The sequence below is a fragment of the Botryllus schlosseri genome, chromosome 4 (assembly GCF_051294905.1).
Source record: "Botryllus schlosseri isolate E-star chromosome 4, Bs_hap1, whole genome shotgun sequence".
NCBI classification, from domain to species: domain Eukaryota; kingdom Metazoa; phylum Chordata; class Ascidiacea; order Stolidobranchia; family Styelidae; genus Botryllus; species Botryllus schlosseri.
This window is the reverse complement of record NC_137239.1, coordinates 21,319,925-21,342,050: the sequence shown is the minus strand read 5'-3', so window position 1 is coordinate 21,342,050 and position 22,126 is coordinate 21,319,925. Positions and strand designations below refer to the sequence as shown.

The following is a 22,126-nucleotide window of genomic DNA, read 5'->3' as shown; positions in this document are numbered from 1 at the left end:
TCCGGTCTGACCTTAACCGTTGAGGCGTAAGCTTATATTCCCTTGCAAGTTCTCGTCGAAATTGTGGCAAAGCGACGCAAGATATTGATTTTCTCGTATGATTATATCAATTGATTGCCCCAGTTTATACATCTATAAACGTTTAAAACATCAATAGGTATTTCAGCATTGTGGCATTATGTGACCTGAATCGTCGCTACATCGCTATACTGTATTCTTTACTTTCATTCAGTGTGCATGCCTCCTCTTTACTACGCCTAGGCCAAGGTGGGCGTCTGATTCCATTGACAAATCCAAGTCGCTTCGACATCTTCCTGTCTATTCATTGTGTCGCATTTTTTGTGGTGTATTGAACTGATAAAATTGCTAATAAACCAATGATGATGATGAGGTATTGCAAGGCTATCACTTCACTGAAATGTAGGGTTTGAATTAGCAATATGACGTCACGTGACGTCACGAGGTTCACGTTCGCGTTCACACATAACCTTTCAAAAAGGTTCGCGTTCACACGAACCCGAACCTTTCAGAGGTTCACACCATCCCTATAGTATCTGGGCATTACGTACTGCAAACACCAGCAATCATTCCGCGCCAACGATTGCACATCGAAATTACTCAAAGTAATCTTCCCCCATTCCAACATCGCAAAGAAGTTTGCTTCGGCCAGAACCTAGACTATCAAGCATTGTTACTGGAGTTTTTGCTCCGCGATCCAAAAATGATTCTGTTTAAACTTGATGTACAGCCTTATTCCATATTGGTTGACGCCTCTAATCACAACGAGGTGAAGAGGTTGGGTTTATCGCCCCATGGTGGCAAGACCAACGTGTTCTTTTTTTTTGGGGGGGGGGGTTGACGAAGTGCTTTTTCAGCCCTGACTAATAAAGGTAAACCTAAACCTGAGCTGTCGTGAGGTCCATGATGCACTTTATACTAATAAATTGCTGAAGCAGGTTGGTTCTGGAATGTGATATGTCACGGCTAGTATAAATACAACGTATATGTACAAAAACGCTTTTAATACTAATCTAGTTTTTCTATTGTCCTTATTTTTGGGTCCATGACGATGGCAACCCTGGGTATAGGTCTGAGGTAGATTCTGATTTTATGTACCATGGGTGTATATTCACACCCGTATATCAGGGATGGTATACAGGTTGAAATACACACGCTTTTCGCTAAAGAGTATATAGTCCACACACAGGTCTTCATCGTATATTATCGTGCTATTCCGAAAGAAAGAATGTGACAGACTTGCCTTGCATTAAGCACACTCCGCGTCATCAGGATATTCCGGGCTCTTGATCTTGTTTGCTTGTTGGTGAATGTTATAAAGACTGGGAAGTAGTGGAAGTTGTTGGAAGGACACGCAGCGACCTGACCATCACAAATCTCTCGTAACGGTGTTTCGTTAGTAATTCGTGCTTTGACTAATGCGTTGAAAAGAAATATCGTCAGTCCCGATCATTATCACAAAATAATTTCGTAATATGTGTTTCTGAGAAGACAGTGTTTGCGCAATCGCAATTATTATGTCCCTGGTATTCACCGGGTAGGATGTAAATCAATATAGCATTTGATAGCTGTGCGACAGCTATTTTGCCGCGATATCGGATCTAATAGTTCCAATGAAATAATATTATATTTAATTTCACAGAATAGCCTCATATTGAAATCCCTCGGAAACGCCTCCATTTACAGTCAATCTAGATATCAGTTCCTTGTCCTTGGCATATCGTACACAACGGAAATCATGGGCATAAAAAAGCTGTAAGAACACGTTTTAAGGAAGGTCCTTATTTTTGAACATGTTTGTTGTCGACTTATTTTTGTTCTAATTGCAGCCATACTTGGTAGACGGTGGATGGGATTTAATTTCTTCAAAAAAAGATGTTGTAACGCCTTTCATTGTTGTCTTCGTTGGTAATTATAACTATAGTAGGCTGATTCAGCCAGTTCCTCTCACGAAATCAGTAGACCTGATAGCTTTACTGGTCACGGTCAAGCCCTGTCAGTAAAAGAACAGGATGAAAAAGTGGACTTTTGTGATAGAACCGACTGACACAAATATTGAATCTAACCACCTTTAATCACATCATCAAGTTCTAGAAAGTGTACTTATCGATGTGCTGTATGCTGCCGACGGATTAGCGAAGTGGTAGAGGGCCCGGCTATAGGGTTGCATTTAAAACAAAAATTAATTTAAAACAAACTTGTGTAAAACAAGGCCCTTGTTTAAAACATGTTTTTTATTATTATCCGAAATGATGACATTCTTTTTAGTCGTTGCGCACTGTTGTCAAAGGGATCGCGCAGTGACTTGGTGAGTGCACGCAGACTCGTGAAAAATTAGAGGGAGCATTGGACACAATGACCATTCTTGGTATACTTTCGCGTGTAGTATAGCGAAATGTGGTAAACAAAATCGCTGACGCTGCGTTTGTAACGCCATGTTCGCAAATGCTTGCGTATCATTAGCCGTATCGTGTTAGGGAGTCTTCGTTGAAAACACACCCAGGAGTGCGCCAATTAAAATTACACTCATTATGCTGCTACCTTTCTTGGCTTTACATATTTTCCTGTCTTCTTCACATAACTATATTATACTGTTTGGATTTTCTAATGAGGCGTGCGAGAACTGGTTGTTGGTTTAAATGTGTCACGAACAGGGACAATGTCTACGAAACATTGCTACAGGCATATGTTTCGTCTGAAGCATTTGTAAGAGTCACAATTCAAAAAATCGGGTGTGTTTTCGTGCGAGCAGTTCGTCAGTTCGTAGGTTAATTCATACATAATTCAGCTGCGTTGTAAGCTCATGCTGCTTCGATGTCCTGTCTTGCCTTGCTAGTCTGATATGAGCTGATATATAGCTTGCCGACTGTAAAACTGTTGTGATGCATGTACAAAAATGTTTACTTTATTCAATTTCCCTAATTGCATCTAACTTCGACGGACATAATCGATGTTGTCGTTCCGAAGTAATGCAGCACTGATAACTTATCAATCAGTCATCGCAGTAACAAAGCAACGCCAAGTTTGACGGATAAATGACCCATTAGTAGTATTAAATATCAATCGCAACAGCACATTGCCGTTAAAAGGCATCATATACGGATAAAAAGGTTCAAAGAACAGAATAGCGAATGTTGCTGTTTTGTGGTGTTCATAGTTTCTGTCGACTATAATGGTCATTTACACCACGCCGATATTTCTTATTTTTGATTCCGTATCTTCCGACTTGAAGCACGGCCAACTCCTAGGCTTTTTGTAAGACGCCACTTACGCGGAGGAGATGGCGAGGAGGAGCCTCTATAAACCTCAAATACTTAGGTAGGAATTCTGGAGTAGACCTTGGTCGGACTCGAACCCATAACCCATTGGTGCTGTAGCTGTGAGCTATACCACTGCGCTATCTCGCCCTGCAGAATGACGAATGTTATGTTCCTCAATCGCAGGCAATTGAAATGTAGTCACTGACCGAACGCGTGATATGTATGTATGTATGTATGTATGTATGTATGTATGTATGTATGTATGTATGTATGTATGTATGTATGTATGTATGTATGTATGTATGTATGTATGTATGTATGTATGTATGTATGTATGTATGTATGTATGTATGTATGTATGTATGTATGTATGTATGTATGTATGTATGTATGTATGTATGTATGTATGTATTAATGGGCACATCACAGTGGAGCTTATCGCCTTTTCATGCCATGTGCTCCACGACATGAATTTCATAATATTCATAGGTCTTGCTTTTTGTATTCTTGTGAACATCTTTTTCAATCTCTCTCGCAGTCATTCTTCATTCTCTCTCGCACCCATGCGTCCCCATCGTGGTCTCTGCTGCCGACTTGTAGCACGGCTCACTTTCAGTCTGGTCTTTTCAATGCACCACCGTAGTAGTGAGGTCGGCGATGAGGAGCCCAGAGAAACCTCCGACACGTAGGCGTGATATAATTGCAGGTATTCCGGGATTCGGTTGGTGCTTCATAATATCTGGAATTATTTACTACGAATTTACACGTGAACATCGTATTTCTTGATTCTAACATGAAGAAATGGATGAAAACTTCAAAGATAAAATATTTTCCACCAATTTCACTTATCAAAAATTAGATAACGAGATGAATACTCTAGATATCCCTGTTATCAAGGACCTTAGTTTGGGATAGTTGTCGGAATAAATTGGTAAGATTTGTATGGTTTGATGAGACAGTCAAGTCAAGTAGCGGATATATTTTGTGTGACTTTCACAATATCCATTGTCCATTAGGGCTCTTCAAAAATAACTTTTTTGCTCAAATCGTATTGGCTACTTGATGAAATTGTTAGGTTACCTAATTTAAGCCTACATACCAAATCTGGTTCAATTCCAACCAGTAGCCGCATTTCTACAGCAGAAGGAAGTTTATAGTTATTATATAAAAATAAACAACCAAAAATTTGAAAATTTTACTGTTAACCCCATAAAAGTGTTAGGTTGTCTATAGAAACGTAGTTCACCAAATTTGGCTCAATTCCAAACAGTGGAAGCGGAGTTATTGCCGTTAGAAAATTTGGATAATGAATAAAATAGATATTTATGGTGACCAATTCTTTAATTATTTATTATACCGTATATATACCACCGTAAATACTATTTTATTCAAATCCAAATTTTCTGCGGCAATAACTCCGCTTCCGCTGTTTTTAATTGAACCAAATTTGGCGAGCATCCTTTCTATAGACAACCTAAGACGTTCATGGGGTGAACAGAAAATTTTCAAATATTTCGTTATTCATTTTTATATAATAAATATAAACTTTCTTCTCCTGTAGCAATGCGGCTACTGGTTGGAATTAGACCAGATTTGGTGTGTAGGCTTAAATTGGGTAATCTAACATTTATATCAAGTAGCCAGTACGATTTGAGAAAAAAGTCATTTTTGAAGAGCCCTATTGTCCATATCACTTCCGTATTTCACTGCTGTAAAAACCTTCAAGTGCCTCGGCTAGTTGTTCAATGTATACGTGATCGAGGTACGCGTCTACGACCGGCAAGCCTTGCTTATACGTACTTCGAGTTCATTCATGGCGGGCCGTAGTAATGACGGCGCCATAAACTCGCAAATGGCTTCCTTTCAGAGTTAGGCATTTTCGACAATTTCACATTTGCTGTCATTTAATCCCGTATGAATGAGCATGTACGATTCTAGATTTGATGTATGATGAAATCGCACCTTGCGTTTGATTTAGTATTCTTAAATGTCGCTTCGGCATATATCGCATGTAATATCCTTTTTCTCCCGTGAGCATCAGAGTGAGCATGTGAGACCCGAGAGCTGATTTATGATGAAACAAAGTTCTTGTCACACATATATGACTAGGCTTACCATATTTTCAGTACCCACAAAGGGGACATTTTTATTGCTGACAAATAAAACGAAAGCAGAATTGATACGTTTGAGTTTGATCTGCTACATTTATTTGGTAATTACAGGAAAAAGTTAGAAAAACAGACTTAAAAACAACAAGTAAAATTTAATTTTCCGATTCATCCCATGTCAATAAGAAATGATATTTTTACCAATATCGCGGCGAGATAGCGTATATAGTGGCATAATCCACAGCTGCAACAACAATGGGTCCTCGCCACCTCATCCGGTGTCTTATAAAAGGCTAGAAGCTGGCCGTTCTACAAGTCGACAGCTACGGAATAGAAATGAAGAAATTGACTTGCTGTAACTGACAATAGTAGTCGAAAAACACCATGAATACCACAAACAAAACAAACAATATCGTGAAATTGTTGACATGAAATATCATTGAAATTGTATGCAGCCGTCAACCGCTCGTAACCGACGCCACTAATAGCATGTCTCTTGCATTGACCATTGGGGCTGCATCAAAGAGAATTGCGTTCAACATTTGCATTATGAGCCGAATGCTAAAGTAAAATTATAAATTAGAAACGTACACAGGTTAGTAATCTGCAGTGGTTCTCAACCGCATGTCCGTGGCAAGTTTCCTGCAGGTCCGTCCGATATTGGAATTTTGCACCTCAATTCCAAAATGCAAGAAGTTGGACGTTTGTTCATTCATTAGAAAAATAAAACAACAAATTCTAAATTTATTTAGAAGTTTTAAACGTGTTTTTTCTGCGTGGTGTCGTAATAGATAGCTCATGGTCTAATTTGGGCGCACGTCACAAAGGTGAAAAGTGTTCTACGAAACTGTTTAAAAGTAGGCCTAGGTTACAACCCGTTTCGGACAAATTATATGAGAAATATCGGAGACTTTAAACCAAACTCCGTTAAATACCGACGTTACAATTACGAGACACTTGACAGTATAATAAAGGCTAGCAAACCGTAAAGTCGCATTTTATTCAAATAATACCGAATAAACACAAACAAGTTGGTCGTCTTCCTTGCAGAAACTTCAATAGAACCACATGCAAATATCTTTTATCAAAACGACAGCATTAAATGAAGTTGCCATTATTATTACTACATACAACATAAAATGTAATTATATTTCGGGTTAATTTTGATTTTGTATGCTAACATTTGATTTGAAGTTTTACCGGTTCGCGAGGTCAAAAAGCTTGAGAACCACAGATCTATAGTAAAACTGCGCGATTTTCAAAAGCTCACAAAATACGTATTCGGTTCGGCAATGATGAAAATATTCTGACCACTTTTCATGTGCCATTATTTGAGAAAATGCAGTCGCATCATCAATGTCAACGTCTCTCAATTTGGAGAGCTTCTTGGAGGTACAGAACTTGAACATACAATTGAATAATATATTCATATTGCTGGCGATTATGTCTGACGAGTGTCAGCAGAAAATATTCGGGATCATTTCAATGTAAATATACTATTCAGTCTCTCAATTTGTTGGAAGACCTATTTCAACCAGAAATTGAACATGATTCGTGGCTTCGGTAATTGTTTGTAAATAAATACATCGTCTCGCCTCAAAATCTTGATGGACGTATAAGCAACTAACGAAAAGCGAAAATAGATCATTTGGATATCCTCTGAGAAACATTCTTTTTTCTTGAAAAAACAGGACAAATCATCCTAAAACACAACATATGGTAAACCTATATATAACATTTAGTATCCTCGAATTCCAAATGAATGAGGATGTGCGCCTTCCATTGATCCTTCCAAGGAAACTACTCACGATGTATGCTACATTCATTGCAATTCAGTCAAGTGTGAATGAACAATTGAGAGTTGATAAGACGAAACCGTGCGCGGCATATCATTTGTGATCTTTGAATTCCACATGTTTGAGCATATGCTTCTTCAACTCTGATTTACGACGAAACTCCCAACCGCAAATCGCACATTTAAAACCCTTGAATTCTGTATGAATAAGCCCGTGACTGTTCAAATCATCTCTGCGCAGAAAATCCTTGCCGCATATATCACACTTATGAGATTTGATTCCCACATGAATCTGTATGTGCACCATTAAATTTGTTCTATAACGAAACTGCTTACCGCATATCTCGCATTCATGGTACTTGAAATCCGTATGAATAAGCATATGCATGTTCAAATACTTTTTTAGACGGAAATCCCTACCACATATTTCACATTTGTTACCCTTGACTTCGGTGTGAATGAGCATGTGAATCTCCAAACTTGATTTACGACAGAACTGTCTGTCGCATATTTCACATTTGTTATCATTGAGTCCGGTATGGATGATCATGTGTCTCCTTAATATTAATTTTCCAGAAAATTCCTTACTGCATATTTCGCATTCATAACGCTTGAATTCCGTATGTATCAGCATGTGCCTGTTGACACTGGTTTTTCGACGAAAATCCTTACCACATATTTCACATTTGATATCGCTGGATCCCATATGCATGACCATGTGCGACTTCAACTTGGATTTAAAGCGAAAGTCTTTTCCGCATATGTCACATTTGTTATCCTCGAAACCCGTATGAGCGTACATGTGCCTCTGTAAAGATGATTTCAGACTAAACTCCATACCGCATACCTCGCATTCATAATACTTGAATTCCGAATGAATGAGCATGTGCCTGTTCAATTGACTTCTGTTAAGAAAATCAGTCCCGCATACGACACATAGATTATCCTTGAATCCCGTATGTATACGCACGTGCCCTTGCAGCATTGATTTATGCTTCAACTCCTTGCCGTTCACATCACGTAGTCTAGTCTCGTTTTGAATTACGCGATGTGATTTCAGACGGGTATCTTGCCGACAAGCCATTCCGTAGACATGTGACGTGACCTGCAGCTCTCGTAATCGGTCTTACTAGTCTCTGTATCGGGTTGTAAATACGTCGCCGCGGTAATTACGAGATGATGAGAAGGATTGTTCCGATCAGTTTTTCACTTCATTTGTAACCGGCTATTCCTTTTGTGATAGAATTAGAAACTATATAGGTTATATCGTGAGCGTTAAATTTAAACCTGCGTTATAACCTCACAAAACAAACAATCATCGCATTGAACGTTGTTGATCAAATAGGATATATGGTAGCTAAAGTGGTTGGACACGCTTGCATTAGGCGAATTATGCATAGGCTACCGAACCGATGATTGTTTATGGCAGGGGTCATGAACACGCGATCCGCAAGGTCATATTTTGCGGCCCGCGATAAGATTTAGGATTTCGGAAGAACGCCAAGTAAAGCATTTTGAAATGCAGAGAACGACTTCAGCTTCAAAATATCGTTGTTGTTGTTGTTTCAAAATAAGCTATTCGCATCTGCCCAACATCCCTATTCCTCACAGTTTCAAACGGCTTCGGTGATGGCAACGGCACTACATCGAGTGATAATAAGCTGTTTTGAACGGGCATATTGCCTTGACGTGAAATAGCCCAGACACTGCCAAGATCGAGAACCTTAGAAAACGGCTTAGGGCTTCGTCACAAGGTCAAGCTTTACGAGGGGATAGTCTTTCACCAACAGTACCGTGTCTCACCATCCTAGGGTTACCATACTTTTTTTGAAAATGTCCTCCGAGGACGCCTGAATGTCCTTCTTTTTGGCAATTCGTCCTCATTTACAGCTTTCAGAGCTAAGGCAGTACGTAGATTCGAGTGAAAATGGGAAAAAAATATATTTCTTGAGTTGAGTTGGAAATTATACCTTTTTTTTAGTTCACCGACCTCCGGTATTCTAAGTTTGAAAATTTTGAAAAAGTGTCCTCCGTTCCCGATTCCAAAATATGGTAAACCTACACTATCCCCAATAGTCCCTTAGTCGATGAAAAGAGTTGTCAGGTATCGTGCGCAGTTCATAGTTCAAAATAAAATGAAATTGATGATTATGATTAGGGCGATTTTTTTGAAGTGTCAAAAGAAGTCAAAATTAGGTCAAAATTGCTGTGTTAAGTCATAAAATGTCAAAATTGTTTACGAAGGTAAAACTTTTTTGCAGCCTGCGTTTCGTTTGTATTGTACGTAAATTTTGCGCTGTCGGTGAACTTATCATTTGACATTTTACATTTTGTAGCCTACCTTATACGCCTCCCGTTGTAGACGGCAAGTCTTAGTGGAATGCTCGGTTTAATTTTAGTGCTCGAAAACATCGTGGTTCGGTACTTTAATCGGATTCCAGTACTCAGCTCATTATGCCCAGCCCAAATTATGGGTAGGATATATTTCGCAACTGTTCTTTGTGAACATAATATATGACCAATTGACCATGCTGCATAGAGATTTTGATAGTTTCATTCAAATTAACAGCTCAAATGTAATCTAAGAACATTCTAATATAGCCTAATACCTAATTTATCATTGACAAATTTTTATAACTAATTAGTAGCTTCAAAACATTTTTCCTGGTATACAGCAACGTATATAATTCTAAAGCTCGCCTTCGTAGTCCACTGTGATTTAATAACCACTAACCCGATCGCGGGAATTAGATATTGCCTAAATTAAACCTGCCACAGTATTCGCAGTAATGCGATGTGCTGTATTGAATTTATGAACGGCAAATGCTATATGAACTGTATCACACTACCGGTCTCCAACGACACTGCGAAACCTTTTCAACGCCTGCTCAGTGCTCATAATGGACGTGAGAGAAGGGACTTTCCTAAAATGGATAGCGCTATGTCTGCAGGGGAAGTGATCGCCGTCAAATCGGAAGCAGTGCTGAGAGTGTTTATTCCTGAATTAATTCTTTCACAAAACAGTCGCTGAGATAGGGATTCCTGCGTTGATCAAATACCATCTCTTTACGCAGGCCTTTTCATCGCTTTGCCAAAATTGCTTTTGCTTCCCAAAAAGATTTGCGTGTGGAGGAGTATTTTGTGAAGTATTTCAAATGATTATGTGTCAACCTTGGTGTTTATCCCTCATAAACAGAACAGGTTCCACTATGCTGCAATCCCGCCATTCTCAGAAAATAAGAATTGACGAGTGAAAGTCCACTCCGTCTTTTACCCTACTGCAGGATTTGGAAAAAAGTTGTCCGTTGGGAAATCGCAGATCAGTAAAACTCCCTTTATTTAAATATATTGTCACATTTTATACATAATATCAATAGTAGCCTAAATCCATTGTAATTTCAATATAATTTTCGCAAATAACTCCGTGCATTTCATCATGTCTGAACGAACGATGCACAGGTTTCGTGCATGTGATACTAATATGTAATATTCATACTGTTCATTTGAACAGTGACTTTCAAGTTCATATGGATCTCACTTCCCTTCGCCCTTCGTCTTGCAGTAGGATTCAAATTTGTTGATAACATGACCGCAAAGAATTTCTACGCTGCAGTAGTTAGCACTGTTCGTTTACAATTAAAATATTCGGGATTTAATTTCAAAATCAATTTAATTTTAAAACTAAATCAATCTCGCCATTAGAATATGAATTGAAATCAGATATTCCATGAATAATATCCAGGACCTGGACCTATAGTATCGATAAAGTATTTATCTGTCTGCTATGCTTATTCAGCTTCTTTCCGTCCATTCAAATAAATTCAATTGTGCGCGAATTCATCTCCGGCAGCTTTCATTATGCTTTTTTATACTGTTTGCGTTGATACTGCAAAATGTCAATGATTCAGATTTTCAGATGCAGCTTATGTCTGTGTTGGAAAATATGGCGAAGGTAGCAGAGAGCTGTTCTTTTCCTTCCACTAGCTTAATTGCGCCTTTTTTTGATGGCGCGTAACAACAATATTTGAGTCGTTACCCCGTGATCCGTCGCCGACAACGGAACTTTTCCCGAATATTTCGTGACCGTCCTTTTGACTTTCGGCACAAAATAGGATATGAATTATGAATTTTAATGCTAACATCGAGTTAACGCTACTTTCGGGCAATGCGAGCCTGTTTGAAACAGCGTGATTGATCGCATAATACAATACATAGCCTATTCATTGGCGACTTAATTTCCTGTTAGAGTGCACAGTGCACGCTGCACAGTGCAGTGCCTTGTTTCAATCCAATTCTGTTCATTTATGTAGCACTGTACCTCCAGTTCATAGCTTGGACAACGTAGCCTACTGTTGACTAATTTTCGGCGAACGCTACAGGCTGATATTGCATCGAATTCAAACTCTCAGGGTGAACTGTGAAGTGTTTGAGTTTCTGGTTTTCTTAGCCAATATCGGGAATAATATTCTACTTCACTGACAAATGAGCAAATGAGAATATACTTCCCTACTCTAACGGCCTATGGCTAGGGCATAAATGATTCTGAAGAATATTTCATTACTGATTGAGATAGAATGATAGATTATCCATAGTTATATTTCTTTCAACTGAGTCTCAAATTGTTGTGTTATGGTCATTATGACGTCATAATAATCATCCAATTTCAAGTTATTTACATTGCGACGGAAATGTGGAGTTCATAGTGCACTGGACATTTCGAAATGGGCCGTTGAGTTTCTTAGTGTGAGTAGTCGGTAGGTAGTTTTTCAGTTATAAAGTCATGGAGATGGATTTAGGGCTAGATGCAATAGAGAGAAGAAATTATGAATTGATGTCTTCACTTCTCAAGCGAACTTGCCTGTCAGCGGAAAGTGTGCTTACGGGGCGACCTAATGTCGAGAGTGTACCGCTTGGGGCAAAGTTGCCGATGATACCTGGGAGTAACCTTGTTCTGCACACAACAGAGCTTGGCAATACCGTGAGTTAAAATCTAAATAATCATGTCCAAGCCGCTGTCAGGATGGTTCAGTATGTCCCAAATTGTGTATACCTGCTCACGACGACCAAGAGCGTTTCAAAGTGATTACAGCTAAATGTAGCAGTATGCCTAGTCAATTACGATTATATAGAAAAACTGATCCCAATTATTGATGATTATATGTCTTTGGATTCCTTAAAATTAAGCCTTTAACAGTCATATTTGAAGACAATATAACCTAGTGGTTCCCAAACTTTTTTGACCCATCGCCTACTTATCATATCAAACTCAACATCTTTATTGTTTCCCTTAAGACTAGAGGTCATCAGTAAGGTTATTCTTCATCTTTTATGTAGCATTCAAGTAGCTTGTAACCAATTACTCAATTAACTTTGCTTGTATACTATTATTAATTGAACACTTTTTTGCCCCCCCCCCCCCGTCTCTCAAAATCCATTCCAGAGAGCAATATCATTAACTTTGGGAACCACCACTTTCTAGCGCAAGAGATGAGGCTGTGTCATATGAGTGCAGATTTTTGAAAACTGTGACGTCATTTGCTTGTTATATCGTAACATTTTCATTGTGCAACTGTAATGTGCAGTTTTCATTATAGTCACGACCGATGCTAACACAATATAATTATAAGCGGGTGACTGTTGGCAAATTTGAGTTGAGCATGGTGAATTAACTGATTCTCCATTCTCATATTTCTGTTGCCTATATCAAACGTTGTATGGGATCCTTGTTCAGTTGATGTCATAGTCCTTACTCCATAGTCCTTGAAAAATTAAAAGTTGAATAGTCCATTCGTTGCAATCGATCGGGTCATGCACCTTGCGTTCATCGCCTTTTAAAAAGAACAACTCCATCACCTACCTTCTACTGACCCACAAATCCCTTACCTCATCCTAAATTTTCGTTGTTTGTATTATGCTGAATTATATTGCGTTATGGTATGTATTCCAATCTGCCAACGAACCACAACCAAGTTTCTAAATATCATTTGTCATTTTTTAATCCAGGGTGTGATCAGCGTTTCGCAGCAATTTACTCTACCAAGACTCACAGTGATCACACCCTGTCCTACATCTTTAGGTTTCTGTTGTTGTTAAGTTGATACGATACTATGATTTTCGTAGCGGATCGGCAAATCAAACCGCTCTTATTCTTTCACTCCCTGAACCATCAATCACGATTATGATTACTTTAATAATTAGCTTTTTAATAGGTAATTTAAAAATAGCTCTCCAATGTACTATCTGATGAATCTACAACTTTAACCTGTTCCTTTATGGATGTCATGAGCTAGATTTGCACAGAGAACAACCCCTCAGTTTCTGGTCAGTTTTAGAAATTACTGTAACTCCGATGTGATGGTACCGGCAGGCCTATACGCGACGTACCCATTGAATCAATGAGTAAGCTACTGTTAGGTTAGGGTTGCCATACGTCCGGAATTTCACTGTTCAAACTAGCGTCCGGGAGGAATTTCTAAAAAGTGCCAAATGTCCGGAATTTTGAAGATTTGACGATGTAGGCTCATAATTTTTTCGTATATCAACATAAAAACATTATGATTAGGAATATTTATGCTGATGCATGATATTTTTCTTCGCGCGGCGCGCGATTTACTATCACATCTATTGATTTTAATTTGAAGACTATACCACACCCTCGCAAAAACTGCAATAAGATATAAATAAAAACAAGCTTTATTTACAAGAATAAGCCTAATTGTAATCGCAATTATAGGAGACCGGTATATTCCTAGAGATCGTTAAGGCCGTTTAAATGCTTTATTCAAAGATAGTGGTTCCAAACATAGGGGTCGTTTGCCTTTATTCTGGGGTTCGCGAATATGTTGAACGTAGTCAGCTTCCAATATAGCCCGTTAGTAAGTCCGGGCAAAGGTGATGACTTCTTTTAGTAATCACCTCGTCAACTTTTGATCTGGGCCGCGGAACATTTTCAAATTGGAGATGGAGTCGCGACCATAAAAGGTTGGACACCACTGGATGTGGGGTGTTTATAAAGCTACGTGGTGTGCACCGACATAAGGCTGATAAACAATCTTATCGGTAGGACATGAACATGACTTAACGATGTACAATTACACTCCCTGTATTTTCGAACTCATCATCCTCCACCAGATATACCCTAGCTCTGATCATGTGGGCGGAGAGTAGTAACTATCCATAGTAATACATGGAACATCCGAACAACCAATATTGTTGACAGAATTCATTCAAAAAATTTAACGCCAAGATGCATATAGAAACCAAATTCATATAGCAAGCCCATCCCCCTGAAGTAGCATCGATTACCCTATGGCTGGCTCAAAATCATTGTTGATTTGGGCGGCAAGGGGCTGAAAACATGTGCTTTCGGTCCCGGTTACACAACACACAGCCACATAGCCTACTCCTGAACCGGATCGTGACCACATCTGGTCTATGAGAAAAGTTTTACTAGTGTGACGTCATAACTCATTTTGCAATCCACTAGCAGGCGGTAAAGGGTGTCCAGAATTTGGGTCACAGAAATATGGTAACCCTATGTTAGGTAAGCCTACTAATTCCATATCTTGATCCAGCTCATCATTATCATCATTTTATTCAAATTTTTATCAAATCAATACACCGCTTGATTGCGATATAACGAAAAGGTGCCGAAACGACTTAGAGTAGTCTTTTGATGAGACACCCACCTTGGCGTACAGCATAGGAATAAGAGGCATGCACATTGGATAAAAGAAAGGATAACATAAAAGTAAGCGACAAAAATGAACGCTGTGTGTCGATAGGCGAGGTCGATATGTCAGATTGTGGTCCGGTAACCTAGAGGGCAGACTACGGTAGTATCGATTCAGTAGAAATTGCTTGTATTTCAATTTTAATGTGGACATGCCTGACGACTGTAGGATAGCCGGCGAGATGCTATTCCACACTACAGGTCCGGCATAGGCTACTTGATAGAGCGATGTATTCCATCCTGATCATATGGTAGTTTTCTTAGAGGACGCGCGTGTGTTGTAGTTTTGCGCTTCTGATTCCGAGGTGACGTATATAGTCTTTGAAATCTGTGGGACTGTCACGGTGATTTTAGTTTAGATCAGTGTTTGCCAACATTTTGTACACATCACCCCTTAGGCAACGAAGTACCCCCTCCAACATCCAAGAAAAAAGTAGTTACATCCTAAATTTAAAACTGTTAACCCTGGATGCGTTCCAGCTCCACCTACCATTCTGCTACTTTGATCGCACGTTTTCGAGTGACGCCTACTTACGAGGCGAATACAACTGTTTGCATGATCCCCATTTGAAGAAATTTTTCGAACGTCGGAGAGATATTTTAGAAAAATTATGCGACGAGAATCTGCTCACGCCGGAGAAGAAGGTAAATAATAGAACAAAAAAGGCGTTTGTTTAAAGAAATATGATATAATAGTGGGGCATTGAAGCATGTCACTTAACTCTGTTCGACTAGAGTTATCTTATAGACGGGCGATGATTTCTTATTGCTATTTCTGTTTGCTACATCTCACTTGGAGTCAAATATTCATTAATGTATCTTGTAACTTTAATTACAGTTTTAAAGTTTAATAGTATATTCATATTGAAATGAACCTGAATATTTTCGACTGAAACTCGTCACGGGTAGGCTAATTGTCCGTAACTAGTAGAGAATTGGAAAGAACATCGTATATCAACATCCGTACTGCAAAATATGACGTCACCAGCATGAAATTTCGAATAAGAGAAACGTTTGATTTAGGATACTATTTTTAGATGGTACACAAACTCCTTTTATGTTGACACAATCTTGGATGGTGTATTTTGATAACAGTCGACTCCAAGGCTCACAAATGAAAGTGTGAACAGTCCCTCCCAATGACGCAAAATCTGTCGTCTCGATTATTTATTCGCGCAAGCGTGATTCTCCAACAGATGTTTGCGAATGGCAGATTTAAAGTTGTCATACATGGTCATTTGTTCGATCCCTTTCTATCTTTTCCTTGTAACGCAATCTTGTGGTCTTTTGAATCCTTATAGCTATTCTATAATAGCGAATGAAGGTAAACATGAGTAGCCAAAATGAGCAGAATGCGGTACGGTAAATAACTTAATTTGATGGATGTAGTTGCTTTTTCTCAACACGTTGATCCATGCATGAAATAACTTTGGTGACATTGCATAGAAATTAAATTCGAATCAGTCATCGGATCTGAAACCACTGTTCACAATTTCATCAATTGCCCGAAAACAAAAGTACGGGTTAATTGTGGGTATGAAAATATCGTGGTCGTACAGAAATTGATAGACTTTGCTGGAATGTCTGCTTTATTTTCCGCCATTCCTGTTTGTTTCTCATTGAATGCGTTTTAATTTGATTGAAATATTATTCAAGTTACTATGCTAGTGCCATCAGCTCAGTGATCGATGTTTGGGCAACTCTAGCCCTTTTCCTAAGCATCCATATCTTATTTCTACATCATAGTTTCCAATAGATGTTTACCCGTGAGCATAACCTATCACACTTCTAATTTGTAACAAATCTTGCTTGAATAAATTGCCAAATTCGCAAATTTATTGCAAGCCACACTTACTGCGATAAACACCCGACAGGTTCTCATGCAGTTTGTGAACCATTGCCAATTTGTTGCTCACTGCTATTTTTAAGGTTGTCTGTTCACTGAAAGAATACAACTTGTATCGACAATACTTGAAACATCTGAGCGTTCAATACATCAACATGAAGTACTCGGATCAGTGCAAGCAAGACGTAGCAAAGAAAAATGCGGAGAATATTTTGAAGATGAAAGAGAAGTATAGGGTACGTTGTTTTCCTTGTCCTAACCAACGTAACCAATCTCATTCCCCTGATGCTTTCAAATCTATCGGTGTTGATTCTATCTGGATGAAATTAGTTGGTGTACTGGGTAGGTCTGCTTTCGCTTCATTATGAAGTTAGGCTGCCTACATTGCTGCTTTTTAAGATTTTTATCACAAGTACAGGTAATTACAAATTTTGATAATTTTTGTACCCGATTTATGTCTTATTTATGTCTCTGGATTGTGGCATTCATGACATGGACTTTTTGCAAGTAATTAGACCGTTTTGGCAACATGTGAACCATAGATTTCGGAGTTCTATGTCCAAAATGGTGTTAAGAAATGTTTGCGACTCAAGCAGTCACAGTTATGTGTACAGGCCTATAGATCCAGTCTGAGAGAGAGAGAGAGAGAAATCGGAATTATTTTCGCCCGCACCATTGAGATGCTTTGATGATGGAGATGTGATGGGTGCTTTAAGTAAGGTCATGTAGTCTGCACCACCATTTTTTTCTCTTCCATGCTATCCGTGGATGCTGAGCGCCTAGCAGTATAGCCGCGGACACCAGTTTTCGAGTCTTTGGTCTGACCTGGCTGGGGATTGAACAGCCGGACGCATCACCATTACACTATCTTTCTTGGTCTGACTCGAAAAGACCGTACTCTCTCCAAGCACTCTGCAAGGACATCAAATCCAATAAATTACATCAAATGTCCTACCATTGTCATGTGTTGTTTTTATCAATTCTTATAACTGTCAGCTACGAGTGAAACGAAATCCAGTGATTATTGGTCCGGCATTATGACGAAAGTTTTTTCAAGAGTTTTGTCTTATGAATGTCTTGATGTAACTAATTCCATAAAACATGTATGATCGAAATAAATGTGTTTGTTTTGGATATTAAATGCCCAGTTTAAAGACCCAGCTTAATGGATCCATTTTCTGGTAGAGATTTTGTTCTTTTAATTTAGGCCTGGCGCTACCTTGCAGTACCATATGAGCTCAAAGCTATAAATTACCTCTTCAGTACGAATTTCTTTTGATTTGAAACTTTGGTATCCCTGAATGTATTTGAAATGCTGCTACATCCCATTTCCCGTCGCTCAGGTGGCGAATAGCATGATCAGTAAGAAAGTGGAGAAGGTGAAAAACGTCAGGAGCATCATGGAGAAAGAAATGGAGAAGAAGCGAAAAGAACTGATCTGCCAAATGCAGGAGTACACGGAAAAACGAAAAAGAGAAAAAAAAGAGGAAAGACTTCGAAAAATCCTGCTCGTGGAGGAGAGGGAAAAGTTGAGGGAGCAAAAAATGAAGGATAAAGCCATGAGAGAATGTCAGGTGCGCCATTCGTTTTGCTCTCTGTGATAAAATCGATCTGAATATACTAATTTCTTATTAACATCGATGACGGTAAGCTTTTACTGTTGGTAGAGCCAGGCTGATTATTATCAGTTCTCTGATAATATCGAGTCGATATAACACTTTGAATGAAATATTGGTATCTGACTATCAGCCATTACAGGTGAAAAATATCGGCCAATTTCGTGACGTCACAGCATGGAGGCAGGTAGTCACAGATCTAAATTATGCAACTGCTGCACTGGGCCTATTAATATATTTTTTAGAGCTTAGCGGTGTCCAGATGCAAACAGTCAAGCATAGCAATGACTGTATAGCTGATCACATAAATGCTTTGGAGTTTTGGAAATATGCCTTAAGCTAGATGCCATGTCTTCTGGATGTCGATTAAATATATCAAGGTTACAGGCAGGGTTGCAACCAAGTCACAAGGTTCCGAGTCACAAGTCAATCTCACTTTTATAGTTTTGAGTCGAGTCAAGTCCGAGTCATAGTATTGTGACTCGAGTCCGAGTCATTGTGTTTATTGTTCAGTTTTGAGTGCAATCCGGTTCAATCCACATTTCAACACTGCTCGAGTGATATAAAATGGCTCGCCTGAGTCACAATATAGTAATTACACTCAGACCTAACAGTTTCTGGCCCTATTTTCCAAGTGTCCAGACTGACAGATGAAATATCAACAATGTGGTCAGTTTACCATTCTTCGAAGTTACAATTGAATGTCTGTCATGGCTGCCCTAGTACAAGCCGAGTCAAAACACATATTGACTCGAGTCGAGTCGTTTTACGCATTTGAAAAAATGACTCGAGTCAAGTCGAGTCACCACGAAATCGTGACTCGAATCATCACGAGCCTGGTTATCCGGGAAAGTGCTAGTTATTAGTTGGCTCCAAAACCAGATCTCAGTCAAGTTCTAACTGTTGGTAATAATGGAAATGAGCGGAAGGTAACAAAGTAACCGAGTGTATACTTAAAAATGAAATCGGCGGTAAAGATAAATTCCGGCCGTGATCGGAAGAAGTCTCATTGGATTTTTAAGCAAGCAAGCACTTAAAATTGAAATTTGTAATTAAACACGCTGTGTAGTTTGATAGAAACACGCCTATGTGGATATAGGCCAAACTTTACAAGGAATAGAAAAACGCTCTCTGTGAATATCACCGTACCGATATGTAGTTATGCTCTGGTTCAACCGCTATTAAAATTCATTACTGTTTTCGCAAATTTTCCTACATCACTTCTATTCTGGTATTTACACAAATTTTTATTCATTACGATGCCGGCTATTTATTTATATACACACACCTCCACCTTGGCTTACTACTTGCTGATGCAACTGTAGTTCTGAATACTACAGTATTATGGCCAATCCTAATTGAACATTTGAGGGATACTCCTTCCAAATCACTGTCGCTCGACTTCCCTTATAAAGGAAAAAACTCCTTCATATATTAGGTTGTACAATGCGTTTTAAAAATCACAATGCACTTTTTACGGAGCGTTATGCATCATTCGTCACCTGGCAAAAGCGACACTCAAAGATTTCACAGCCCTTCCGATAGCAAGAAAGCTGGCCTAAGCAACTTACACAATATTCTGCTAATTAAATTTTAGTTTCAATGGTTGAACTTTTGGTGCTCAAAGAACATGAAAAGTGATTGCACGCACATATCACTTTTTATCTACAACATCCAATATTTGGGGCTGGCTTTAAGCAATCATATCCCCAAGACGCATATTCCTTCTTTTAAAATTCAGAATAACCAATGAAAAGTAGTAACTTCTTTGCAGGATATGATGTTCAGACAGAAATTGCAGTACCTGAAATACCAGCAAGAGGCTGAACGCCGTCAGACATTTGAGGAGAGATTGCAATTTCAGAGGAAGTATAGAGAGATGTGAGCTCTGTCTTATGATCTTCAAAACCCATTGACTGACTAACACTTTGATATCAGATTCACTCTATGCCTGAAAATAGAGATGCTCTCAGGAAGCTGAATCATTGCTATAATGTCAGGTTTCATTTCATTTGCCTTATTATTAGCCAAAAGTGGTCAAAGTAGTTAGCACTGCTACTCAAGTAGAAGTAGAAGTAACACCGTAAATTCTTACTGAAATACAGATACAAGTAACTTTTCTTAAACCAATCAAAACTACTGTAAGTGGAAGAAGAAAACAAATGGTTAAAAAGTAAAATTGTTCGAGGGATCACATACTTTTAGTGGTTATTGTGGGTAGCTACTTTGCGGATTGTAGATTGCATCTTTGCAACTACCGGTAACACAAAATGACCCTACAAAGAGGTGCCATTTCGAAAATATATTCAGTTGTTGCATCACAGGAGGTATTTTGTGCGGCTGTTATGACAATTTCACCTTGAGTGGTGCAGACATATTCCAGAACTATATTCTACATTTCAAAATGTAAAGTGTAAACTTGAGCTCAGAACAGTGTTTAGTGGAAATCGGGATACCATAAATATACAACAATTTGATTAAGAAGTGCAAGTAACCAAATACAATTTAGAGTAGGCCTAAATAGAAGTAAGCTTATTTTTTAACGTCCACTTGTTATTGTTCATGAATCCTACAAATCCAATTAGTAGGTTTCCTAGACGGCAATAAAAGTAGCACACTGTCTTCAGGATCATGATCGACAATTATGAGAAAAAAAAGACCTTCCACGAGATTTACATGGAGAAATTGAGACGCGTCGTGGCGGACCAGGAGGCCAGAAGGAAAAGAAGAGTGTCGAAATGGGAGTCGTATTTTGCTGGGAAGCAAAAAGCAACGCTTGGTATTGAATCAGCATCAGTTAATTCAGCATCCATATTTCAACGCGCAGGCCTTTAAAGTAACTTTTGGCCATGGTATTGTCAAGTAGAAGTAGAAGTGCGGACATAGATTTCTATTCCATTTACAAGTAGATATAGCGATTTAAAAGTCACGTCAAAGCCTCATTGATTGGAGTAAAAAATCGAATGAATTTGATCGTGCTGGGGGTTGCTAACTTTTAGCATTTAAGCGGAGGTGGCTACTGTGGAAATTGTGTAATGAAACGCGACATTACCCTATACCCACTTTTCCTAAATATATTCAGATGCCGTGATACAGTGGCTATTATAGTTATTAAAATTCAGAAGTGTAACAATTGAATTTCTGTACCTCCAAGAAGCTCTTCGGAAGTGTAACAGTAAGTAGTTTTGCCTAAAAAACTGTTCCATTTGAACTGAAAGACTGGAAGTAGCCCAAAAATGTAACTGCACGAATAAGTGGTGCATCAGGATTAGGTATTCAAAAAAATAATTAACGGATTCCCGGGATTCACTGATTAAATTGTTAGGTTGTTATTAAGAATGCCGCGCACCAATTTTGGCTCGATTTCAACTGGCAGGTGTGACCGCGCAGGAGTTCGAAAATTTGGAACTTCATATAAAAAAAAATTTGAAAAATTTTCAAATTTTACTGTCGACCTTGTGAAATTGTTGGCAAAATGAGGCAAAACAAATTTGATGCAATTCCAACCATTAGAAGCGAAGTTATTTGGGTTTTCATTAATATTTCTTGAATTACCCGTCCCGCCGTCCATGCTATTTTTGCGAGTCCGAAATTTTCAACTGCAATAACTTTGCTTCTACCGGCTGGAAGTGAGCAAAAATTATCAAGCATCGTTCTTTTTGACGACTTTTGGTAGAATTGCCCGTAAAATTTGCAAAAAGATGTTTAAATTTTCAAACCCTGCGTTCACATCTACCCGATGGAATCAAGC

At 38.7% G+C, this 22,126-nt stretch overlaps 1 protein-coding gene across 2 annotated transcripts in view; it reads left to right on the top strand.

Moving 5' to 3' along the window:
* Window positions 1-11,865: 11,865 nt before the first annotated feature.
* LOC145437408 (uncharacterized) overlaps window positions 11,866-22,126 on the top strand; it is a 52,914-nt gene continuing 42,653 nt past the window's right edge. For both annotated transcript variants that reach the window (XM_080314619.1, XM_080314618.1), the window contains exons 1-6: window positions 11,866-12,159; window positions 15,394-15,558; window positions 16,843-16,995; window positions 18,103-18,333; window positions 20,150-20,256; window positions 21,003-21,154. In XM_080314619.1, coding sequence (XP_080170745.1) covers window positions 11,962-12,159; window positions 15,394-15,558; window positions 16,843-16,995; window positions 18,103-18,333; window positions 20,150-20,256; window positions 21,003-21,154 — 1,006 coding nt within the window. In that variant the 5' untranslated portion in view covers window positions 11,866-11,961. The remainder of the gene's footprint in view (window positions 12,160-15,393; window positions 15,559-16,842; window positions 16,996-18,102; window positions 18,334-20,149; window positions 20,257-21,002; window positions 21,155-22,126) is intronic.